The sequence below is a fragment of the Phalangium opilio genome, unplaced genomic scaffold (genome assembly GCF_054372755.1).
Source record: "Phalangium opilio isolate 3A_F unplaced genomic scaffold, DU_Popi_V2 ptg000038l_1, whole genome shotgun sequence".
Taxonomy (NCBI): domain Eukaryota; kingdom Metazoa; phylum Arthropoda; class Arachnida; order Opiliones; family Phalangiidae; genus Phalangium; species Phalangium opilio.
The window spans coordinates 3,029,807-3,049,590 of record NW_028324161.1 but is presented as its reverse complement, the minus strand read 5'-3'; the positions used below and the strand labels follow the sequence as shown (position 1 = coordinate 3,049,590).

At 37.5% G+C, this 19,784-nt stretch overlaps 1 protein-coding gene across 1 annotated transcript; it reads right to left on the bottom strand.

Annotated features, from left to right (window-relative positions):
- Nucleotides 1–5,491: 5,491 nt before the first annotated feature.
- Crk (Crk proto-oncogene, adaptor protein) lies at nt 5,492–19,320 on the bottom strand. The gene is made up of 8 exons (XM_089834313.1): nt 19,126–19,320; nt 18,494–18,670; nt 15,366–15,642; nt 15,234–15,284; nt 13,335–13,466; nt 12,162–12,380; nt 10,944–11,021; nt 5,492–9,676 (listed from the first exon to the last, which is right to left on the bottom strand). Exons 2-8 carry the CDS (start codon nt 18,526–18,528, stop codon nt 9,539–9,541), a joined length of 930 nt encoding a protein of 309 aa, XP_089690439.1. The 5' UTR covers nt 18,529–18,670; nt 19,126–19,320; the 3' UTR covers nt 5,492–9,538.
- Nucleotides 19,321–19,784: the final 464 nt, after the last annotated feature.

Sequence of the window (19,784 nt, the reverse complement as noted above, 5' to 3'; positions counted from 1 at the left end):
ACGAAAAATACTTCCACATATTCACTTTATATTATGGAAAAAGGGAATATTAAGGTTCTGTATGATTTCTGAACGCATCAACACAAGGCTAACTGCTAACGCGACGCACTAGTGTAACAATGGACGGACACACACAGACACAAGGAGTATAAACCCATTAGTGGAAGCAGTATTTTTTTTCCGAAACAATCTCGCTTATGTTTATCCTCTCTAGACTTCGCTAAAAACGTATTACTACTACGTAAAATATTAATAGACAGGCAAGGATTGATACCATTAAAGAAGGAGCGCAATATTATCCATATTTTCATTTCATATACAGAGAAGAGAAATTATTATGTTTCTGAGAGGAGCTTCCCATTTTGGTTGTTGTTTTGAAAAATATATCGCAATACACGGGCCTTGATAAATATAGGAGGCAATGAATGAAGTATATCGCATACACGGGCCTTGGCAGATATAGGAGGCGATGATAATCTCTCTCTTTGCACGAGAGGTTTATCTTTAATATTTAAATAAATATAATTATTTTTAATTATTTTAATCTTCAATTATTAACATTAATAATAGTTAAATCGTTTAAAATAAAGTTATACCTATTATCATCTCAAACTTTGCTAATATTGACGTTTAAAGTGAAGGGTACCCCTCTTGCCCACTTTCTTCAAATTTTGGGGTAAATATACGATTCGTTTCCATTATAATAGTAAGGAAAAAGCGCAATTGCGAAAACCTTTGGTGGCGATCCCACCTTAGGGAGGCTAGACGTTTCTCGTAACCCTAGCTGATCGGCGCGTATATCCTAAAACCAAACGATGATAATGGAGTAGAAGCCAATGATACAGATTGGTGTCTATGTGGAATAGACGGAAGAGAACAGAAGATGGAGGTGATTAGAAGCCAGTATGAACAGACTGGTGTCCATGAGGATGGACGAAGACCAAAAGATGGTGGTGATTAGAAGCCAGTAAGAACAGGCTGGTGTCCGTGTGTGATGGACAAAAACTAGAAGATGGTGGTGTGAGAACTCAAGTAGAGTAGCCATTTCCGTGACTGTGAAAGCAGTTCGGAAATGGCGAACACGTTTGCTCCGATTTGGAAACTGCGAACGCGGTCACGTGGGTGTAACAACAGACACACACGATCGTTACAGAACCTCTCCGTGACATACGTCACTCGGAGAGGTAAAAACAAGGTGGTCAAATTAAAATTTTACCGTCTTTAGTTATAAAGCTAGCGATAACTTATCGACCTGCTTAACGCTTTTGGTAAGATATCACTCTCGTGAAAATTAAAAACGGTAAAATTTTAATTTGACCACCTTGTTTTTATTAGCACAAGGGGAATCGTGAAACATCCGCCGCTGTTCGTTCAAGGTTTGATGACACCTAAGACTTAGCACCTATTTAGATATCGCACTCTCATAGACGGCTCGAGGTTGACACCAACCCTTTAGACGAGTTATCACACGGACAAAGCAAATAAGTAATATTGAAGGACCGATGGCAGCCCATAGAGCCCCATACTAAGCGACTAAACAACCAATGTTAAGCCCCAAAATGCCGGAGGGGGTTATGAAAAATTCCGAGTCAAATCCTGGAAAAAGCTAGCGCCATCTAGACAAAGTAAGACGTTAGGTGCTTCCCTCTTTACAACGTTTATTCTCCCATATGCCCCCGGTTTGCTACTATCTGCCGCTAGAAGGCGAATTAACAAGTATTTTTCAGCTTTCTCCCTCTGCCATCGTTCCTTCAGTATTGCTTTGTCCATGGTTATCAGTTGCGATAACTTTCTTTAAAAAGTTAGAGAAATGCCCCCATTAACCGGTGTCGATACTGATGGTGGGTGATATTGAAATTTTACTGTTACCGATTTTAAACTGAACCCGACCCAATGAAACTGATATCAATATCAACCTATCATCTACTGAAACCTATATCGATTGATTTATTTTTTTTTTTACCAATAAAAAATAAAGTTCCCGAATCGAAGACACTTTCTTTGTACAATTTTTAGGGGCAAAATTTTGATTAACTCAGAAACGGTTTGTAGGATTTTAAAAATGCTCAGTTTCAGTTTGAAAGGCTTGTTAGGCCTCGAAGGATTCCTAAGACCTTTCCCAATTTAGATACATTTGATAGTTTGGTGGTTTTTATGATGTTATCTGACATCAGGGATAGATGTAATTTTAGAGGCAGGAATGGAGAATGGTTAGTATTTACTTCAGTCCGACTCATAGCCCAGTTTAGAGCCCCTCCCTCCAACACGTAACAAAAAGTTTAAATTATCTTATTGGCTGACTTAAACTACGTTTTGATGACGTTGCTGACGGGGACGGCGAAAAATACGTCGTTCCTTTTTACCTATGTCGCTATGACCCGCCTCTTCTTTCATACCCCTCTGTCCCGTGGAAGGGGGTCCGGGACTTTGACGCGCGCCCAGATTACTCTGTTCTCCATTCCTACTTCTAAAATTAAATCTATTTCTGCTGACATATTATAACCGATTATTCTTAGAACAGGCACAAAAATAAGAATCGGGTATCATAGTTAATAGCAACAAGTGAATGAAAGTAAAGCTTAATTAATGTTTTGAACGAAAAATCTATTTTACTCCTGTTAAAGCTGTACCGGGTGTAACTCATGACATCATTAAATTTTATGCCTGCATTTTTCGACTCGAAATCTCTCATAGAACCCAATGTACTTAAGTCGTACCACCCTTTCTTATAACAATATGTATAATGTAATAGAGCTATCTCAGGAGTCTTAGTGTGACGCCACCCACACTATTTGCCAATATGACCAAAGCGGTATTAAATATGGCCGCCCACTGTCAAAGCTAAGCCCGTGACGTTTTACTTTGGCGCTGACCTCACAAATGAGATAGCTCTATAGATGGTTTAAAGGGAATACAAAGTGAGAAACAAATAAAAAAATGATTGGAATATAGGGCCAACAACGAGGACTGTAGCTATAACAGAGACAAAAAGGAGGCTGTGGCTACCAACCCTTCCCGTCAACAGTACATAATCTATTGCTTGGTCTCTTTAGTTGCCGGTCGGCAATACCAGAAATATAATACTTCTCTTGGAAAGAAGTGTAACACAAAGTGGGGTAATTGTAACATGATTCTTCCATTTCCCAACATCATTTTACATTTGGAGCAAGGTTACTAAACCGAATCACATACGCGGTAAATAGTTCAACATCATTACTCATTTGCCAAGGTGCGGTGGTTGATTTTTTTTGTCCTCCGTCAAGACGAGGTTTATGCGTTGATTGCTGAGGATTTAGTACCACGGTGCGATGCCCATCTGAAGTTTGATGTACAGGAGAGCAAACCAAAAGAGTCAGCCTGGGAAGAATCATGTTACATAAATAAAGTATTAAGAGGATACAGAGTGTTATCCTTCTTCTATTATCCCCTTCTGGCAATGCGTAAATTTATCGGGCACCATACTGATACGCGAAGTGACTGTAATGTTGTAATAATACCCAAAGAAATTGTGAAAACATCATCTGTTGCTAAAATAGTAAGTTAAAAATTTGTTATTAATTAACTCAATTTTAAGTAAAAAAATGATTAAAAATTGCGTAGTTATTGTTAGGTCTACTTCTCCGGAAGTAGAAATAAGTTGCATTATGATAACGAAAAATTTATAAAAAAAAAGGCATTTGAAATAAAGTTTTAGAAAAGTTGATTCCTATGTATGTGTCTTAATATAAAAATATATAAAGAATATATATCGTTTCGTGTATAATATCAGAGATTAATTTTGTTGTTATCAATATTGAATTTGTATCGTATGTTAACCCATTATTATGTCCATATAGAAGAACTTTTATCCTATGCTATGATAGGTATGCTACGTACCTTGAATCCGTTATTATTTGGTTCTAAAATATATTGTAGAGGGCTTGTAAGGGTTGATTATTATTTCATATTCCATGTAACTTTTAACCTACCACGAAAAAAAATTCTGTTAAGTAAAAAAAACTGGTCTCGAATATCGGTGCAAAGTTTCAAATTATCTTAATTTTATGATTATGAGTTAAGCCCATTTCCAATTTTCAGAAGAAAAAAACTACCTATCAGATTGCATCATTTTGCCAAAGAGTCGCCGTCACAACTCACTTTTTTTGAAAGAGCGAGCGCAAATTGGTTCTCTGTATTAATCAAAATTGTGTTAGGTGTTGCATATCCATTTTCGGTAATATTTTGTGGTACAAATTTACTCTATTTTCAGAATTTTTAAAAAGCAACATAACTGAAACGATGGGTTTAATTTTGTGCACAAAATTTCAGCCGGTCAAGGTCCATAACGCAAATCGCGGCTCCTTTTCAGTCCCTGGTCTGGCTAAACTTTTACACGCCAGTGCGTTGCTAAAGACAGGAATCAATCGGAAATCGACCACGCGTTCGGAGCTAAAACTAGCCTTTGCTAAGCTTAGCGGTCCAGTCAACTTGACGGGTCTGACATTTACACGAACCGTGACATTTCCACGTTATCCCTGACCATTTTAAGGTGTTTACAAGAGTCCACGTCATCACACCTGGCCCATAATTAACATTGCTCCTACCATGGTTTGATATACCTAAAGAAATCCCTGACCTAATAGGAAATTAATTTAAATCCCAGACTCTGATCACCCCAATTTCTACTGTGAATATGTCCAACAAATAACACTAATCGCCAACTGCTGAAGGAAGATTGTTCAATACGTCGTTCCTCTACATTCCATTAAGAAATGTAGAAATCACGGGCAATCTTGACTAGCTCGAGAAAAGTGAGTGAAAATACCAATTCACTGAACACGTTGGAATCAGGAAAACATAAAAGCGACACATAGAATCTTATCTCCCATACACAATGAAGGAATAAGCTTCAAGATATGGGCTAGGGTAGACTCACGATGCTTGGCCATGGTGACGTTTATAATGGCATACAATATAAGCTCCTCCCTCATCCAAGAATCATTGTGGTCCTGGTTGTAGTATAAGTTCATAAAATATGTTCCATAAGTTCGTCACTGGTTACTGATAGCTTGTCGTGAAGTGACGAATGTGAAACGTCATAGATTATCGCAAAGCGCCGCCTGGTGAGGCGCTATCAAAGGCTTAGTACAAACTATATAAGACGATGGACTTCAACATTAAGTCTCGCTTGTCGTTCTCGAACTAGCTCTCAGTAAGTCTCTAGCATTACAAAGTATATGTAGTGTCATACTTATGGAACAAATCTATAAACTTATGGTTGTACCCTTTTAATTCTCTTTTCCACTAGTGACGAATGTGATATTTGCATTGAATCATGCGCTCTTCAAAAGGCACGAAGTTTTCAAACTAGAAACAGTTGTTTCGGTTTTGAACTAAGGCTGTCTATATTCCAGGTGCTTTATTTGCGAAAACCGTGTTATAATTGTACTATTAAATAAGAAGAAACGAAAAATAACATATTTTTTCTTATTATTATTAATTTCACTTTGACTTCTTTTAGGCAGTTTTTGCATTCTCTTTAAATTCTAAAAAGGAAAAAAATTAAAATACATATGCCAATTTTTTTCACCACCTTTTTTTCTTCATTTTCATTTTCAATATTCACAAATAGTATATATGTTTTTTATCTGAAACATTCATTTATATACCGTACCGTATTCAATCCTTGTAGCATATTTTGTTAATAAAATGTCATTACCGATATCGTTTTAACACCACTCGACCGCAGTTTGCTATAAAGAAGCATTCCACTTTTTGAAGAATTATTTTTTTTAACTCATCATGCACGCACACTGAGCATCACAGACACATTTAAAAGTGCTCTATTTAAGGCAAAGAATTTCCTTTTTTTTCGTCATTCCTAATATAGAGTGACATTTCTTTTAGTTTTAATTGTTTACGCTTTGTTTCAATATCATGTTTTGTGTAAAAAAGTGATTTTTATCTCATATTTAAAAGCAATTTTTAGTTTTACTAAAACAAATTTATAATTTTTTTTTTATAAATAGTTCCTATACGACGCTTTATAAAACTTTGGCTCATTTCTACATTCTAAAATTAATTTAATTAATTAAGTTTTGAAAACAAACTCTAGGAAATTAATATACGTGTGTATTCGAGAAGTTAAAATTGTTGCGCGTAATTATGCTTGGCCTTAACATATTTTATTCAGTAATTGTTAATGTAGAGACACTTCTCAAAATAATCTAATTAATAATGTCAAAGTCTTAAGAAACACGTAAGAAAAATTAATTTTCAAAATAAAGGCGGAACAACTAGAAAGGAAGTTTCCAATTATAAGAGTATATTAATATTAACCATATTTCAAATAAAATGACAATTAATAATTTCAATTATTCATAAAATATTATGTTAAAAAAATTTGTAATTGTTAACTGGCAGAGATTGTACGCATTTTAAATCTTTGGCAATTTTTATAGAACTGAATTACTATTTTAAATGTACGTTTGTTGGAAAGATTTTGTCACTATTTTAACTCTTTCAACAGATTCAAAAATAGAAACCTTCCTCAACGCTTAAAAAATTAAAATTCTTTTGAAATTAATTTATTTTTACGAGTTACCTACAAATTAAATGAAATTCAGGCTCGTTCACTGCCTTTGATAATTGCCTATGAATAAAACTGTACTCGATTTTTGCAGTTAACAGTCAATAATATATAAGCTTCATATTAAATTATTATCCAGAGGGTGTAAAATTTAGTATTTAGTTTCTTATCTTGGTTATAAGCGATAATTATTAATGATTTCTGCGTTTTATTCAGAAGTATGTGGATCACATAAAGTTCTAACCATACATTTTCATCTGACCTCCAAATCAGAAAAGTTCCGTGTAGCCACGCCTTGTCTTGTCGCAGTGACTATCCGCGTGCCATCAGACGGCTGTATGCTAAACAAATTTGACCTCGGCACAATAGAGAGCTTTCAAATTGGGGTAGTAGTACGTCACACCCTCCTAAGTCTTACCGCTGTTCTGGTAGCCATATTGGGTGGTCTCAGCTTCATTCCCGCTTTAAACCCACCAATATGGCAGCGTAAATTATGTCACGAGACTCAGCTCCTCCTCCAACTGAAAGCTCTCCATGGCACGAGGAAGAGAGGCATCGAAAAATACTTTCGGACTAAGACAAGCTCGTCTTTCCATTATACTAAACCAATATGACTTCCCGAAAAATTTAAATAATCCAGCCACAATAATTTTAAAGAAAATGGCGGCACTACGACCACGTGGGTGGAGCTAAAACTAGGCTTTTCTAAGCGCGGGCCTAGTGGATCCCCTACAAGTTGACTTCCCTTACGAACTCCAGTTTTGGCTGGGCGAAGACAGGAGGCAATTGTGGGCGGGATTAATAAGAGCACTTATAAATCACGCCCACTAGCCTTCGCCAAATTAAACCCGGAGTTCAGGAGGAAAGGCACGTTGTATGGTATCCACTGGACCCGCGCTTTGCTATAAAGGGCCAGACAACTTCACCCCTCGACTATGGGGCCATCTAGCGGCATTTGTTTAATCTAGAGACGAGACTTGCTTTAAAGCAAAGCGCGGGTCCAGTTTATTCCCTACAAAGTGAGTTTGCTCCTGAACTCAATCCCGCCCACAATGCTTCCTGCTGGAGCTCGTAAGGAACGACTTGTAGGGGAACCAAAGCGAGGGTCGCTCTGGTTTAAGGTGATCAGGGCCGGATTAGGGGGGGGGGGGCAGGGGGGCACTGACCCCCAGGCGCAAGGCTTGTTGGGGGCGCATTGAGTTTAACTATTCCCCCTTAGGGACATTTGCTGTTCCGTTTTACCGACTTAAGGGGGCGCACACTATCTCGGCCCCCGGGTGCAAAATTGCTTAATCCAGCCCTGAAGGTGATAAACGTGAGTGCGATGCATTTAGCGTGCAGTTTGATGTTGTGATATTAGGTTAGCTACTGCCACTGATTTCAATGTTAACGGCCCGATTTAAATTAAGAAATTTACATAAATATATGGAAACAAGGATAACATTAAAATATTACATTCGTATAAGAGAGCGATATACTAATTAACAATAAACGCTTGCAAAATTTTGAATTGCCATTATCTGCTTTTCAACAGTGGCAAAGCAATTGGAAAAATGTCATGGGCCTGCACAATGGGAAAATAGTGCGGATGATAACACACTTGGCCTTTCAAGATAGCTCTACTAGAACTAATCCCAGATGGCGCTTTAACTAGCATTATAAAAAATATGTGTGCCAATGCTGTTTCTGCCTATTATCAAGTGAATCTTTGCTTGAAAGATTCCCATTCCGGATGTGTCATTCAAGTTATTTCCTTACGTCTAAGTTGGTGCCACTCTTTCTCGTGTCCATTTAATCAGTTCGGCCATATAGTTTAGAATTATATCAAGAAATTCATGAATAATTTTGAATTTGTGGTAGAGTAACATACTATTTCCACTAAGAGGCTTGTGTTTCCTACATAACTTCCGCTACTAATCAAGGCCTAAGCATTCTATTTCATATTCCATCAAATGGAAATTTATTTCGCCACAATCTGCCACGAAAGTTGATTATTTTGTAAGTTTTGAACATAAAGTTAATAAATTTCGCGCCTACAGGTGGAACACAACTGAAAAAAAAAACTGATTTCCGCTAACAGCAATCACATTGCTTTTTTTTCAGTTGTCAGTCCATCGTGGCAAATTTTTAAAACTGCTACTAGATCTGAGTAGTATCGGATGCAATGATTCTTATTTTAAAAAAAAAATCGTATCAATACAGTTGAGCTCCGAAAATTGAAACAAAAACAATACATAGCATAATTCGTAATTAATTAATTAATTTAAAGTAAAATCATTAATTTCGAATTGAAAAAGATAAATAACATTTAAATGACAAAACCATTACCGCAACTTGAATAAAATCAATCATTTCGAACCAATTGCTTTTGAAAAACAGAGAGCACATCGTAACCTAAATATTCGAGGATAATTAATTTTGAACTTATTAATTGTAAGACTATACAAAACCGTATGGGGATAAATACAATGAGCCATATATTAAATTGGTATAGAAATCAAACTGAAATCATTTTTAATCGAAAAACTCTTTCACTAATGTTCGTTTTTACCTTGCTTTTTTTCATATACTAAATACTAACTCCATTTTTTGTCAATTTCTCGCTGGGAGTGAGGATTTTTGGAGAATTTTGGGTACTTGGAAGCATTTTATGTTTATAGTTTCACAACCCACGCATTCAATTTACGTAACCGTTTGAACTAAAAAACCAAAAAAAAAAAAAAAAAAACAGTATTGAATGAACAAAACTTGTTTGCATCCGATTTAGGGAAGAACAAAGGTGCTGGAGTGTTCCATTTTCCGCGGCGCATTTGCACAATTTTTCAAGCAATATATTTTCACTTCTTTAGCCATGGAGAGAGAGACTTTTTTTTAGGAATTTCCTTTTTTTTTTTTTAGAGTTTTGCCACAAATTTCTTAAATAGAAAAAAATACGTGTAACTTCCCAACTAAATCTTGGCAAAAACAACATTAGGATTCTTCTTCGTCCGGATTATCCGAATCAATAACTTCGACATGCGTAAACGGAAAATGACCAGTTTTTCCCCGTAACTCTCCTTCCCATTGCCCATTGATATTCATTTTTGTTACTTTGATGAGGTCACCAACCTAGATATTCATTGTTATAACAAATAATGGGAAATTAAGTTACTATATAACTAGAATTAAAGGATAAGTTCGGGTAAATTAACATTATACCTTTAGTACAGGAAAAATAGGTTTTAACCCGCAACAAATTGAAACAAAGCTGAAAATTTCAGACCCTGTAGATTTTTGGGCGCTCTTTAACGTGGTGTGGTCTCCCACACTCTCCCATTGGAGGAATTTCCGCCATATTGGAAAATGGCGGACAAAATCGAGAAAACGTTTTATAACTCCGGTTCTATTTTAATGCTTTAGATTCCCATTTTTATATGAGGCTAATCTTCAGAGTCAGATTGTGAACTTCCGGTTAGTTGTAGGGCAAAATATCTTAAGAGGTGAATTGTGTGTTTGAAGGTGATCTACAATTGAAGCCTAATTCCGTGTTAATCGGTCAAGTAGAACCGGAGTTATTAAACCTTTTCTCGATTTTGTCCGCCATTTTCCAATATGGCGGAAATTTCACCAATGGGAGAGTGTGGGAGACCACACCACGTTAAAGAGCTCCCAAACATCTATAAGATCTGAAATTTTCAGCTTTGTTTCAATTTGTTGCGGGTTCCCTCTATTTTTGGGCTAAAATGACTGTACTTAAAGAACGGCCTTTTTCTAAATATAAATACAAAATAACTTAAAAAAATAAATGATCTCTTATTACGAAACAATTAGCATTTAATTAGTCCTAAAAAACGAGAGGACTACTGCGCTAAATCAAACCACTTACCCCTTCCGTGACATAACCTTCCTCTGCCAATGAGACTTCAACAAATCCCATTTGGGGAAAATGGTTCGATTTAGCAGACGCCACAAAACCAATGGCGGATTATTCCATTTTTAAGACTAATTAAATGCTAATTATTTTGCAATAAGATATGATACATATTTTTTTTAATGATTTTCCATTTTTATTTTAAACAAGGCCGTTGATTTAAGGTATAATGTTATGTTAGCTTCCCTTTTCCTTTAAAGCAAAGAGCGGGTCCAGTGGATCCCCTAAAAGTTGACTTTCCTCCTGAACTCTGTCCGGGTTTTAGCTTGGCGAAGTCTAATGGGCGGGATTTATAAGTACGCGTATAAATCCCGCCCACAAATGCCTCCTGCCTTCGCCAAGCCAAAACTGGAGTTCGTAAGGAAAGTCGCCTTGTAGGGAAAACCACGTGACCCGCGCTTTGCCTTAAGACAATTTTTTTGGACTTATTTTTAACTAATTGTGAATAGAGGGAAGCAATCTTACCTCTAATTTAAGAGCAGTTTTATCATACGCATTTGGTACTCGAGCCTGTTTCACTCTTGCCATAGCGGGTAACTTCCTCTAAAAAAGTTCTCGTAATCACAATAATGCTTGCTTAAGTGTTTAGATATACTTATTATACTAAAATTATTAGTCTTTGCGTTTTTTAGTTTTCTAAAGCACTGCAGTGACAAACTCTAAAAATTTCTAACATATTTATAACAAAGAATTTACCAACTGTAACCGCGTTAATTAATTTAGTTTCGAAGTCTTGACTCACACGCGGCCATAAGGTTATTTATCATGCAAAAACTAAATAAGATTAACATTTGCTTTAGTCTTAGAGCTTAAAATGGCCGACTTGTTCCTTATTCTAATAACATAATTAATTTGCAGATGAATCCAATTCAAAAGTAGAGTTTAGGACTCGATAGCCTCAAACACCCACGCCCAGCGCACATTGTATCATGACTGGTGACTGCTTAACAGCTTTTAGCGGTCAAGACTTTTTATTAGGGAAAGGTCAAAGGTGGTCCAGGGTATTATTATCCCACTTTCCTGGTGTGGAAGTTTAGGAGGGTCCAATAAAAATGGCGGTAGTGTAATGTTAATCCTATGGAGGGTATGTTTATCAGGGTTCGCACGAAATTTTTTACATTGAAAATGCCCGACTTTTCCAGGTTATCCCTGACCAAATTTTGGCAATATCCCTGACTATTTTAAGGTGTTTACCAGAGCCCACTTTATCACACCTGGCTCATATTTAGCATTGCTAGAAGCATTGTTTGATATACAAAACGAAATCGCTGACATATCCCTGACTTTTTAGGAAAACATCTTAAATCCCCGACTTATCCCTGACTTTTTCCCCTATTTTCCAAATCCCTGACTTAGCCAGGTTTTCCAGGTTATGAACATTTTGCTTAATTACTCGGCCCCTATTTGACGCAAATTTCCCTGAATTTAACTAAAAATTCGAATTTCCCTTAATTTTCCTGAGGTTTTTGTCAACTATTTATTTCCCTGATTTTTCCAGGTTTGTATGAACCCTGTAAGCGCGTCCTTTCAGTTCTTCCTCTTCCAAACACCAATGGCCTATTAATTCTACAATAACTTTTGTTAAGCCTTGCCACCGGAATCCGAATTCAATAATAACACGGTAAAAACGGTTACTTGACAGTGATATTTCTAGTGAGGCTCATACGCAATACATAATCATACCTGTATATTTGTAGGTGTATTGTATTTAATTGGTTCCGTAGGTGGAGCGGGGGGCCTAGGAGAAGAGTTCTGAGACTGTGTCACTTGACTAGAAACAGTTGATATGGGGGGCGAGAGTGCGCTTGGTTGCCATAATCCACTATTGACAACACCAGGATTTGATTGTGGCATTTGTTGGTTCATTTGCGGTTGACCATCCAATGTCACGCCATCTTCCAACTAAGGGTTTACCAAATTTTATTTCACGATTTTTTAGGTTTATACGTTCCATAAGTATGAAACTACCTATTCTTTGTAATGGTAGGGACTTACAGAGAGCTAGTTAGAGAACGACAAGCGAGAATCATGGATTAACGAACACTAGGGATCTTTCGTTCCCCCTTAAAGATAAAGTATTCATGTTTCAAACGCCCCCTAGCAGCAGGGCCCACTATCCCTAACAGGAAGTTAAAAGAAAATTCGACCAAATATCACGTGTGCTATGGCGTCAAAATTAAAATCCCGCTTAAGTTGGGCGTCGCCATCTTTAAAATCCGCAAAAACTATTTATTTTGCCTTGAGATGGCGCTATATCTACATCCGGTTTGGTCCAATAAATAGGGGGAATCAAGAATTAAATCGAAAAATGTAGTTGGCGATAGTTTCAAGTTTATTTTTGCCGGCAAAAGACGAAGTCGTCCATCACACACATGGGAAATACGTTTAGTGAACAATACCTAGCGTTAGCTAATCCATGGTAGAATTGACTACACGCGATCAGGCTGGGAAATAAGGATATTTTTTAAACTAGTCCTTTGGACCAGTGACCCCCTAGTGTCTGAAATTATTTACTGGTCTCCGGACTGGTCCCAGCCTTTGCTCTCCAATAGATTTGCAATTAATAAACTGGTCCCGTGGACCAGTAACCCCCACTTCTTGAATTAAAAAACTAGTCCAAGCAATTAATAAACTGGTTTTGGACCAGAGGAAGCGTGCTATTTCCCAGCCTGCACGCGATTATTAGTCTGTATTAAAACTTTGGTAGCGCCTCACCAGGCGTCGCTTCACGAGAATCTATTACGTTTCACCAACGTCACTCCGTGACAAGCTCTCAGTAACAAGTGACAAACTTATCGAATATATCTTATGAATGAGGATACATAGAGATGTCAGAACATTCCCAGTTTTACTAACCCTTTCAACATAAGGTACGGGTATGGAGCCTGTTTGACCCAGGCTATTCTTGGCTGTCCACCACTGATCTTCATCTTTGGCTATTACGACTAATATGTCTCCTTTCTTGAAAGGCAAGTCATCCGCATCTCCCTACACACAAAAAATAGAATTGCTGAAAAGACCACCACATTCAGTTGTGATGTCAGGGGCTGCGTTAATGTGAGTCTTGGCTGTGAATAGTTTAAGCAAATGCCACTACATTATCCCAAACACGAGGGGTGGCGGTCCGTGACATTTAGGCGCCGCCAAGACAATTAGGCGCCGTGACACTTAGGCGTCGAGACATTTATGTGCCGATAAATTTTCCACTATTTCTTCTAAAAATCCGTAATGACCTCTCAATTTGGCAACCCGTGTATTGTCCCTGTGCGTCACTGCATGACTATGTTCGCAATCCCCATTAAAGGACATGAAACCTTACCGGTTTTTACAAAACATATCCTAAAACAATAATAATAATAAAAAAAAACCTAACAATATTTTGGAAACGGCATATTATTTTGGGAATTTAATGAAGATAAACAACAATATTTTGGAAAAGGCATATTATTTTGGGAAGTCAATGAAGATAAACAACAATATTTTGGAAAAGGCATATTATTTTGGGAATTTAATGAAGATAAACAACAATATTTTGGAAAAGGCATATTATTTTGGGAAGTCAATGAAGATAAACAACAATATTTTGGAAAAGGCATATTATTTTGGGAATTTAATGAAGATAAACAACAATATTTTGGAAAAGGCATATTATTTTGGGAAGTCAATGAAGGAGAGGCGTGGTTCAAAGAAGCTTAGTTCGTTTTATTTCGAAAACTACCACTTCATGGAATTGGCGCTGCAATCTCGCGAAAAACAAGGACTAGATGTCCAGTTCCACTTCACGAGGAGCCTTTGTATCTTGGCATCACGTGATGTCTGTGACATATTTCAAATAATTTTACCCACCAGCCGATGCCTTCTTAGCAGTCCCTTTAATAGTCCCTCTATATAGGCCTATATATTATTCTTGAAAATTAGGCTTTCAACAATAAAGAACCAGGAATCCATGTAATTTTAGAAGCAGGAATAAAGAACGGTTCGCCTTTACTTCAGTCCGACTCATAGCTCAGTATAGAGCCCCTCCCATCAACACGTAACGAAAATTTTAAAGGGAGCTAACAACTGGCTAGGGGGAAGATATAGTCTGACGTCACGCAGCCCCTCTCTGGTTGGCATTTTTGCGTGTAGAATACTGTTTCCAACCGTTAGGGGGATGAAACTCCAGTAAGAGATAAGAGGGTGTGACGTTTCAGGGTCAGAACTGTTAGCTCCCTATTGGATCACTTAAAGTAACAGGCGGTTCCATGCTGGCTAATCTTCTGGACACGAATTTTACCTTGCCAAAGGCAGGAACCAATCAGACCTAATGCACTAGGTCCCATTGGTTCCTGCCTTTGGTTTAACTAGCCTTTGAAAAGCTTAGCCAACGTGTAGCAGAAAAGACATCTTTCAGGGGCATGAACGGAGCCGCCCTTGGCTTTAAAACGCGTTTTGATGATGTTGCTGACGGGGACGGCGAAAGATACGTAGTTCCTTTTTTATCTCTGTCGATGGAATTAATCAACGGCTCCAGCAATAGAGCTATCTCAGTTGTGACGTCAGTGCCTAGGTAAAATGTCACGGGTTTGGCAGTGGGAGGCCATGTTAGGTACCGTTTTGGTTCTATGGGCAAATAGCATGGCTGACGTCACACTAAGCATTCTGAGATAGCTCTATGAAGGACGGGCATTGGGCGAATCAGTTTAGTTTAGTTTCGCTCCCATCTGCAACCCCTACGTGCTTTGACGTTTTAAGGTTTCTTAAGATGATACTTACACTTCCTTCAAAATCATACTTCGCTCGAACCTTTTCAAATTTCTTGGTTGCCTGAATACGGAAAAATTTGGATAAATAAAATCGAACAATATCAATTAGTTAAGATAGTGAGTGGCAATGCAAAAAACATACGGGCTTTATGAGAGGCGTAGTGTCAAGATAATGTAATTTATAGAAGCTTAAGAGAGAAGGAATATCGGGGAACATCTGATCTCCAATCCTAAACCTCGTCTGCTCCGCTTGTTGTATACGATTTATGATATAATGGCTAACTTTGTTATCTTCCCGAACGCAAAGAACTAAATCTCCTTGAATTGTTGTACTATTTCGGACAAGAAACACTCCGGCCTCATTCTCACACATTAACATATCCGTCGCTTCCTGACGCGTTAGAGGACCAAAAAACCAACTGAAAACGATAATTAGCGCATGCAATTAAGGCCATTTTATTCAATGAAGATGGGATACTTTTAGAAAATAAGAAAGCGAAAAGTTCAGATAACATAGCGTTATACCTTAAAAGGCCTTTTTCTAAATATAAATTATCTCTTATTTCAAAAAATAATTAGCATTTAATTAGGCTTAAAAACGGCGCCATCCGCCTTTTTTTAAGTGGCGTCTGCTAAATTGAACCTTTTACGCACGTTATCGAGTGGGCTGTGGGAAATAAGCATTTTCTTTAAAACCGGACATTGGCCCAGCGACCCCCCTGGTCTGGAATAAATAAACTGGTCCATGACCATTGGCCAGGGCGCGTTGTCTGCTAAACTAAAGAAGTGGATAATTAAAATATCTGAGATAATGTCTGGACTATGGCTACCCTTGAATTTTATTAGTGGTCAAGTTAACCCCTCTGATTTAATTTTTAAACTGGTCCAGGTAATTTTTAAACTGGTCATGTGCCACCGCCTTATGTCCCACGCTGCAAGTTCTCTCTCAGCCTGTGAGAATTAAACCAATCCCTTTAGGGGTAAGTGGTTAGCGGATGCCACTAAAACAATGGTAGCGCAGTAGTCCTTGTAGACTAATTAAATGCTAATTATTTTGTAATAAGAAATCATTTTTTTTTTAAATATTTTTCCATGGCTGCCAGATTCCTGGAGTTTCTACTTCTTGGATCTGGCAGGGTGTTATGCCTCCATGCTACACTATTATATTTAGAAAAAGGCCACTCTTTCAAGGTATATTGTTATGTTACCTGAACTTCCTTTAAAGGGATGTACAATCCGTTATGTATGGGCGGGGCCTGTATCAAACTTATCTTCCATCAAATATAGCTCTACTGAGCATGTGTGAAGTTCGTAGCATTATCAGTGCATTGGGAATGGGCATCTACCGTAGAAACAGACGTTCAAGCAGACGACAGCCTAATCACTACTCCAGGAAATAGTAACACTACTACTAAAAAATATAGTTCTTGAGTCTTATAGACACGCCCATACATAACGGATTGTACATCCCTTTAAGAGGAAATTATCATTGTAAATTTTTTTAACTATTTTTGGTATAGCATGTATGTGTTCTGCACCCTCAAATTTGTCAGAAATTCATGGTAAACGGAATTTATGTTGTAAAATTGAATGCTGAAGACAAATATCGGGCTTATTTTCAATTTCAAAACTGTACTGGTATCAAAAATATTAAAGCAAGTCCAGGCTGTGGTTTAGTTTGAGCAAATACAACTCTTAAGGCCCCATAGTCTATTCGTGGATGAAGAATGCGTGTGAGGAAATTTGTTTTCACGCTACAGGATAGGCAACTCCCTATCTACGACAGCAGATTAATCGATACGTACTCAGTTACAACTTCGGTTGTCAGCACGGGCAAACCTTCGTCTCTATGTAACTTAGCTTTGGGCAAGACGAAAACAAAACTCATCTTTAGGATTTAAAATCTGCAGGAGAATATAAATCCTGAATATCAGTATTACTTTCGTTTCTTGTCAGCACGCCCACAGAGCTATGCTACATAGATACCTAGCTTTGCGCGTGCTGACAACCGAAGCTGGAACAGAGTTTATATCGAATAATAATAATAATAATCTTCCGTTGGAGATAGGGAGTTGACCATCACATATAGCGAGAAAACAAATTTCCTCTCGCGCATAATTTATCCATGGTCAACGGGTTGAGTCGAGGGGTCGGACGTTTACGAAAAAGTGTACGGGATTTCGAAATCCAATTTGATTTCGTCGGATTTCGTTTGATTTCGTCGGATTTCATTTGATTTCGTCGGATTTCATTTGATTTCGTCGGATTTCGTTTGATTTCGTCGGATTTCATTTGATTTCGTCGGATTTCATTTGATTTCGTCGGATTTCATTTGATTTCGTCGGATTTCATTTGATTTCGTCGGATTTCATTTGATTTAGTTTGATTTCGTCGGATTTCATTTGATTTCGTCGGATTTCATTTGATTTCGTTTGATTTCGTTGGATTTCATTTGATTTAGTTTGATTTCGTCGGATTTCATTTAATTTCGTTTGATTTCGTCGGATTTCATTTGATTTCGTTTGATTTCGTTGGATTTCATTTGATTTCGTCGGATTTTGTTTGATTTCAGAATTCGATAAAATTCAATGGATTTCATCGAATTTTGAGATTATTCTCGTAATTCCGTCGGATTTTGCTATTTTTACAGTGATTTCAACTGATTTTGCGATATTTCCCTTGATTTCGTTGGATTTTATGTTTTTCGCGAGATTTCCTCGGATTTTGAGATTTTTCCCCGTAATTTCGTCGGATTTTGTGATTTCTTTTGATTTTGGATTTCATGAATTTTGTAATGGATTTCACGATTTCTTTACTGATTTTGTGATTTTGCTTCTGATTTCGTGATTTCTATGTTGATTTCGTGATTTCTTTGTTGATTTTGTGATTTTTTTTTACTGATTTTATGATTTCTTAACTGATTTTGTGATTTCGTTGCTGATTTCGGATTTTTTATTTGATTTTGAAATCAGAATTGATTTTGGATTTCTTAAATTGGATTTCACGGGTAGCGTACGGGATTTCATGAATGACCGACCCCTCGAGTGGAGTTTAATTGTGATATTGGACTGCGAAAGAATTGTGATTGGTGTGTACAAAATCAGCCAAAAATTCTTTAAAAGTGACAAACATGTATTGGGACACAGCAACACTGAATATTATCAAAATACCACTTATATAATTAACGTCATACTTTGCTTCCCTAAAGCGTTTCCTGAAAATTTCTTGAAACAACGTTTTAATTAACATCCTGGTGAAAGTCAATCTTACCTGTGCCGGTCATAAGGATCAAAGTTCGCTGCCATGGTGAAGTTCTAGCTATCCTCGACTTCTCGACAAGAACGGATAATATACTTCAATACTCCTTTATTAATCAATCTACGCAAGTTTCTTCGTCACATCAGCATTTTTTGCATTTCAGTTTGTAAGAGCAGTGTCTGGAAAATTCTGTAAACATTTTTCAAGGAAATATGAAAATTGGTCTGTAAGACTGTAACCCTTTCCCATTTTCAATTAATATTAGTCTGACTAAACAAACCCCTCGGTTTAAGATTGGGCTTCAAAGTGACTAGCTATGAGATATCAGTCTTAAAACTAAAGGGGGTTGTCCATTTTACACATCCTTCATAATTATATTTTACCAGGATTATTCAAACCCTTCTAAGGATGGGTGTTTTGTAGCCCAAGGAAGTAAGTTACTAAATGATACTGTATAATATAAGTCCGGTTTTAAGCTAACTTTGGTTGTAGCAGTCTGTTGATATCTCCTTTTAAGACTGAAAGAGCCATTTCAATACTGTGCCAAGGCCAATAGATACTTTGACCGCTTCATAAAAATGATTACTTTTCTTTACACTTTAATATTTAATTGCTTAAGTTGTAAAAACGGAATTGCATATTACCTTTAGCAAAAACATTTCTGCTGAAATGTCTAACACTACTTCGTTAATACTTCTAGATAAGAAAAAATGATATAAGGTTTCGTCCGACACTCCGACTTCCACAACGATAAGCCTAGGTAATACGGTTGAGCTTCAGCTTAGATAAGATAGCCACGGCCGCCTTCACCTTCAAGGGCCTTGCCTTGCCTTTCCTTTTTTTTTTTTTTTTTTTTTTTTTTTCACCTACAACACTAGTGCTTAGCCGTTAGGCTTTGAGCACCAGGAAGAATTGAGCGGGAGACCCTACGCGGCCCAGCACTGACGGGGGCCGCTAGGTCGTATGTGTAGAAGCAGGGAAGGAAATGAGGTTTACTTGGGAGGTGACGGAAGGTGGAATTGGGGTAAGTCACCTCCGGCGGACACGGGACAGTCGGCACCTATAGGGCAGGATCGCCGACATGTGTCGTATTCCCTCAAACTTTACCGCCCAGAAGCTTGGCTTACAGGAGTGCGCCACACTCCCGGCTTGCCTTTCCTTTCCTTTCCTTTCCAGACCGTAGGACGGTAGGAAGTTGTATATAAGCATAGCCGACTCGATCACGCTTTGGATGTACCAACCAGGGTGAGAAATAAGGGGTACGTTTTTTTGTTTTTTTTTCTGTTTTTGAGGTTTCAATGCG

What these genes read in the sequence shown, in the direction of transcription:
- Crk (XM_089834313.1), bottom strand. Translation starts at nt 18,528, where the DNA reads ATGGCAGCGAACTTTGATCCTTATGACCGGCACAG. An exon ending in CTACGCCTCTCATAAAGCCC is followed by an intron (nt 15,285 to 15,365) that starts GTATGTTTTTTG and finishes TTCCGTATTCAG; the next exon opens with GCAACCAAGAAATTTGAAAA. An exon ending in ATACACCTACAAATATACAG is followed by an intron (nt 11,022 to 12,161) that starts GTATGATTATGT and finishes GAACTTTTTTAG; the next exon opens with AGGAAGTTACCCGCTATGGC.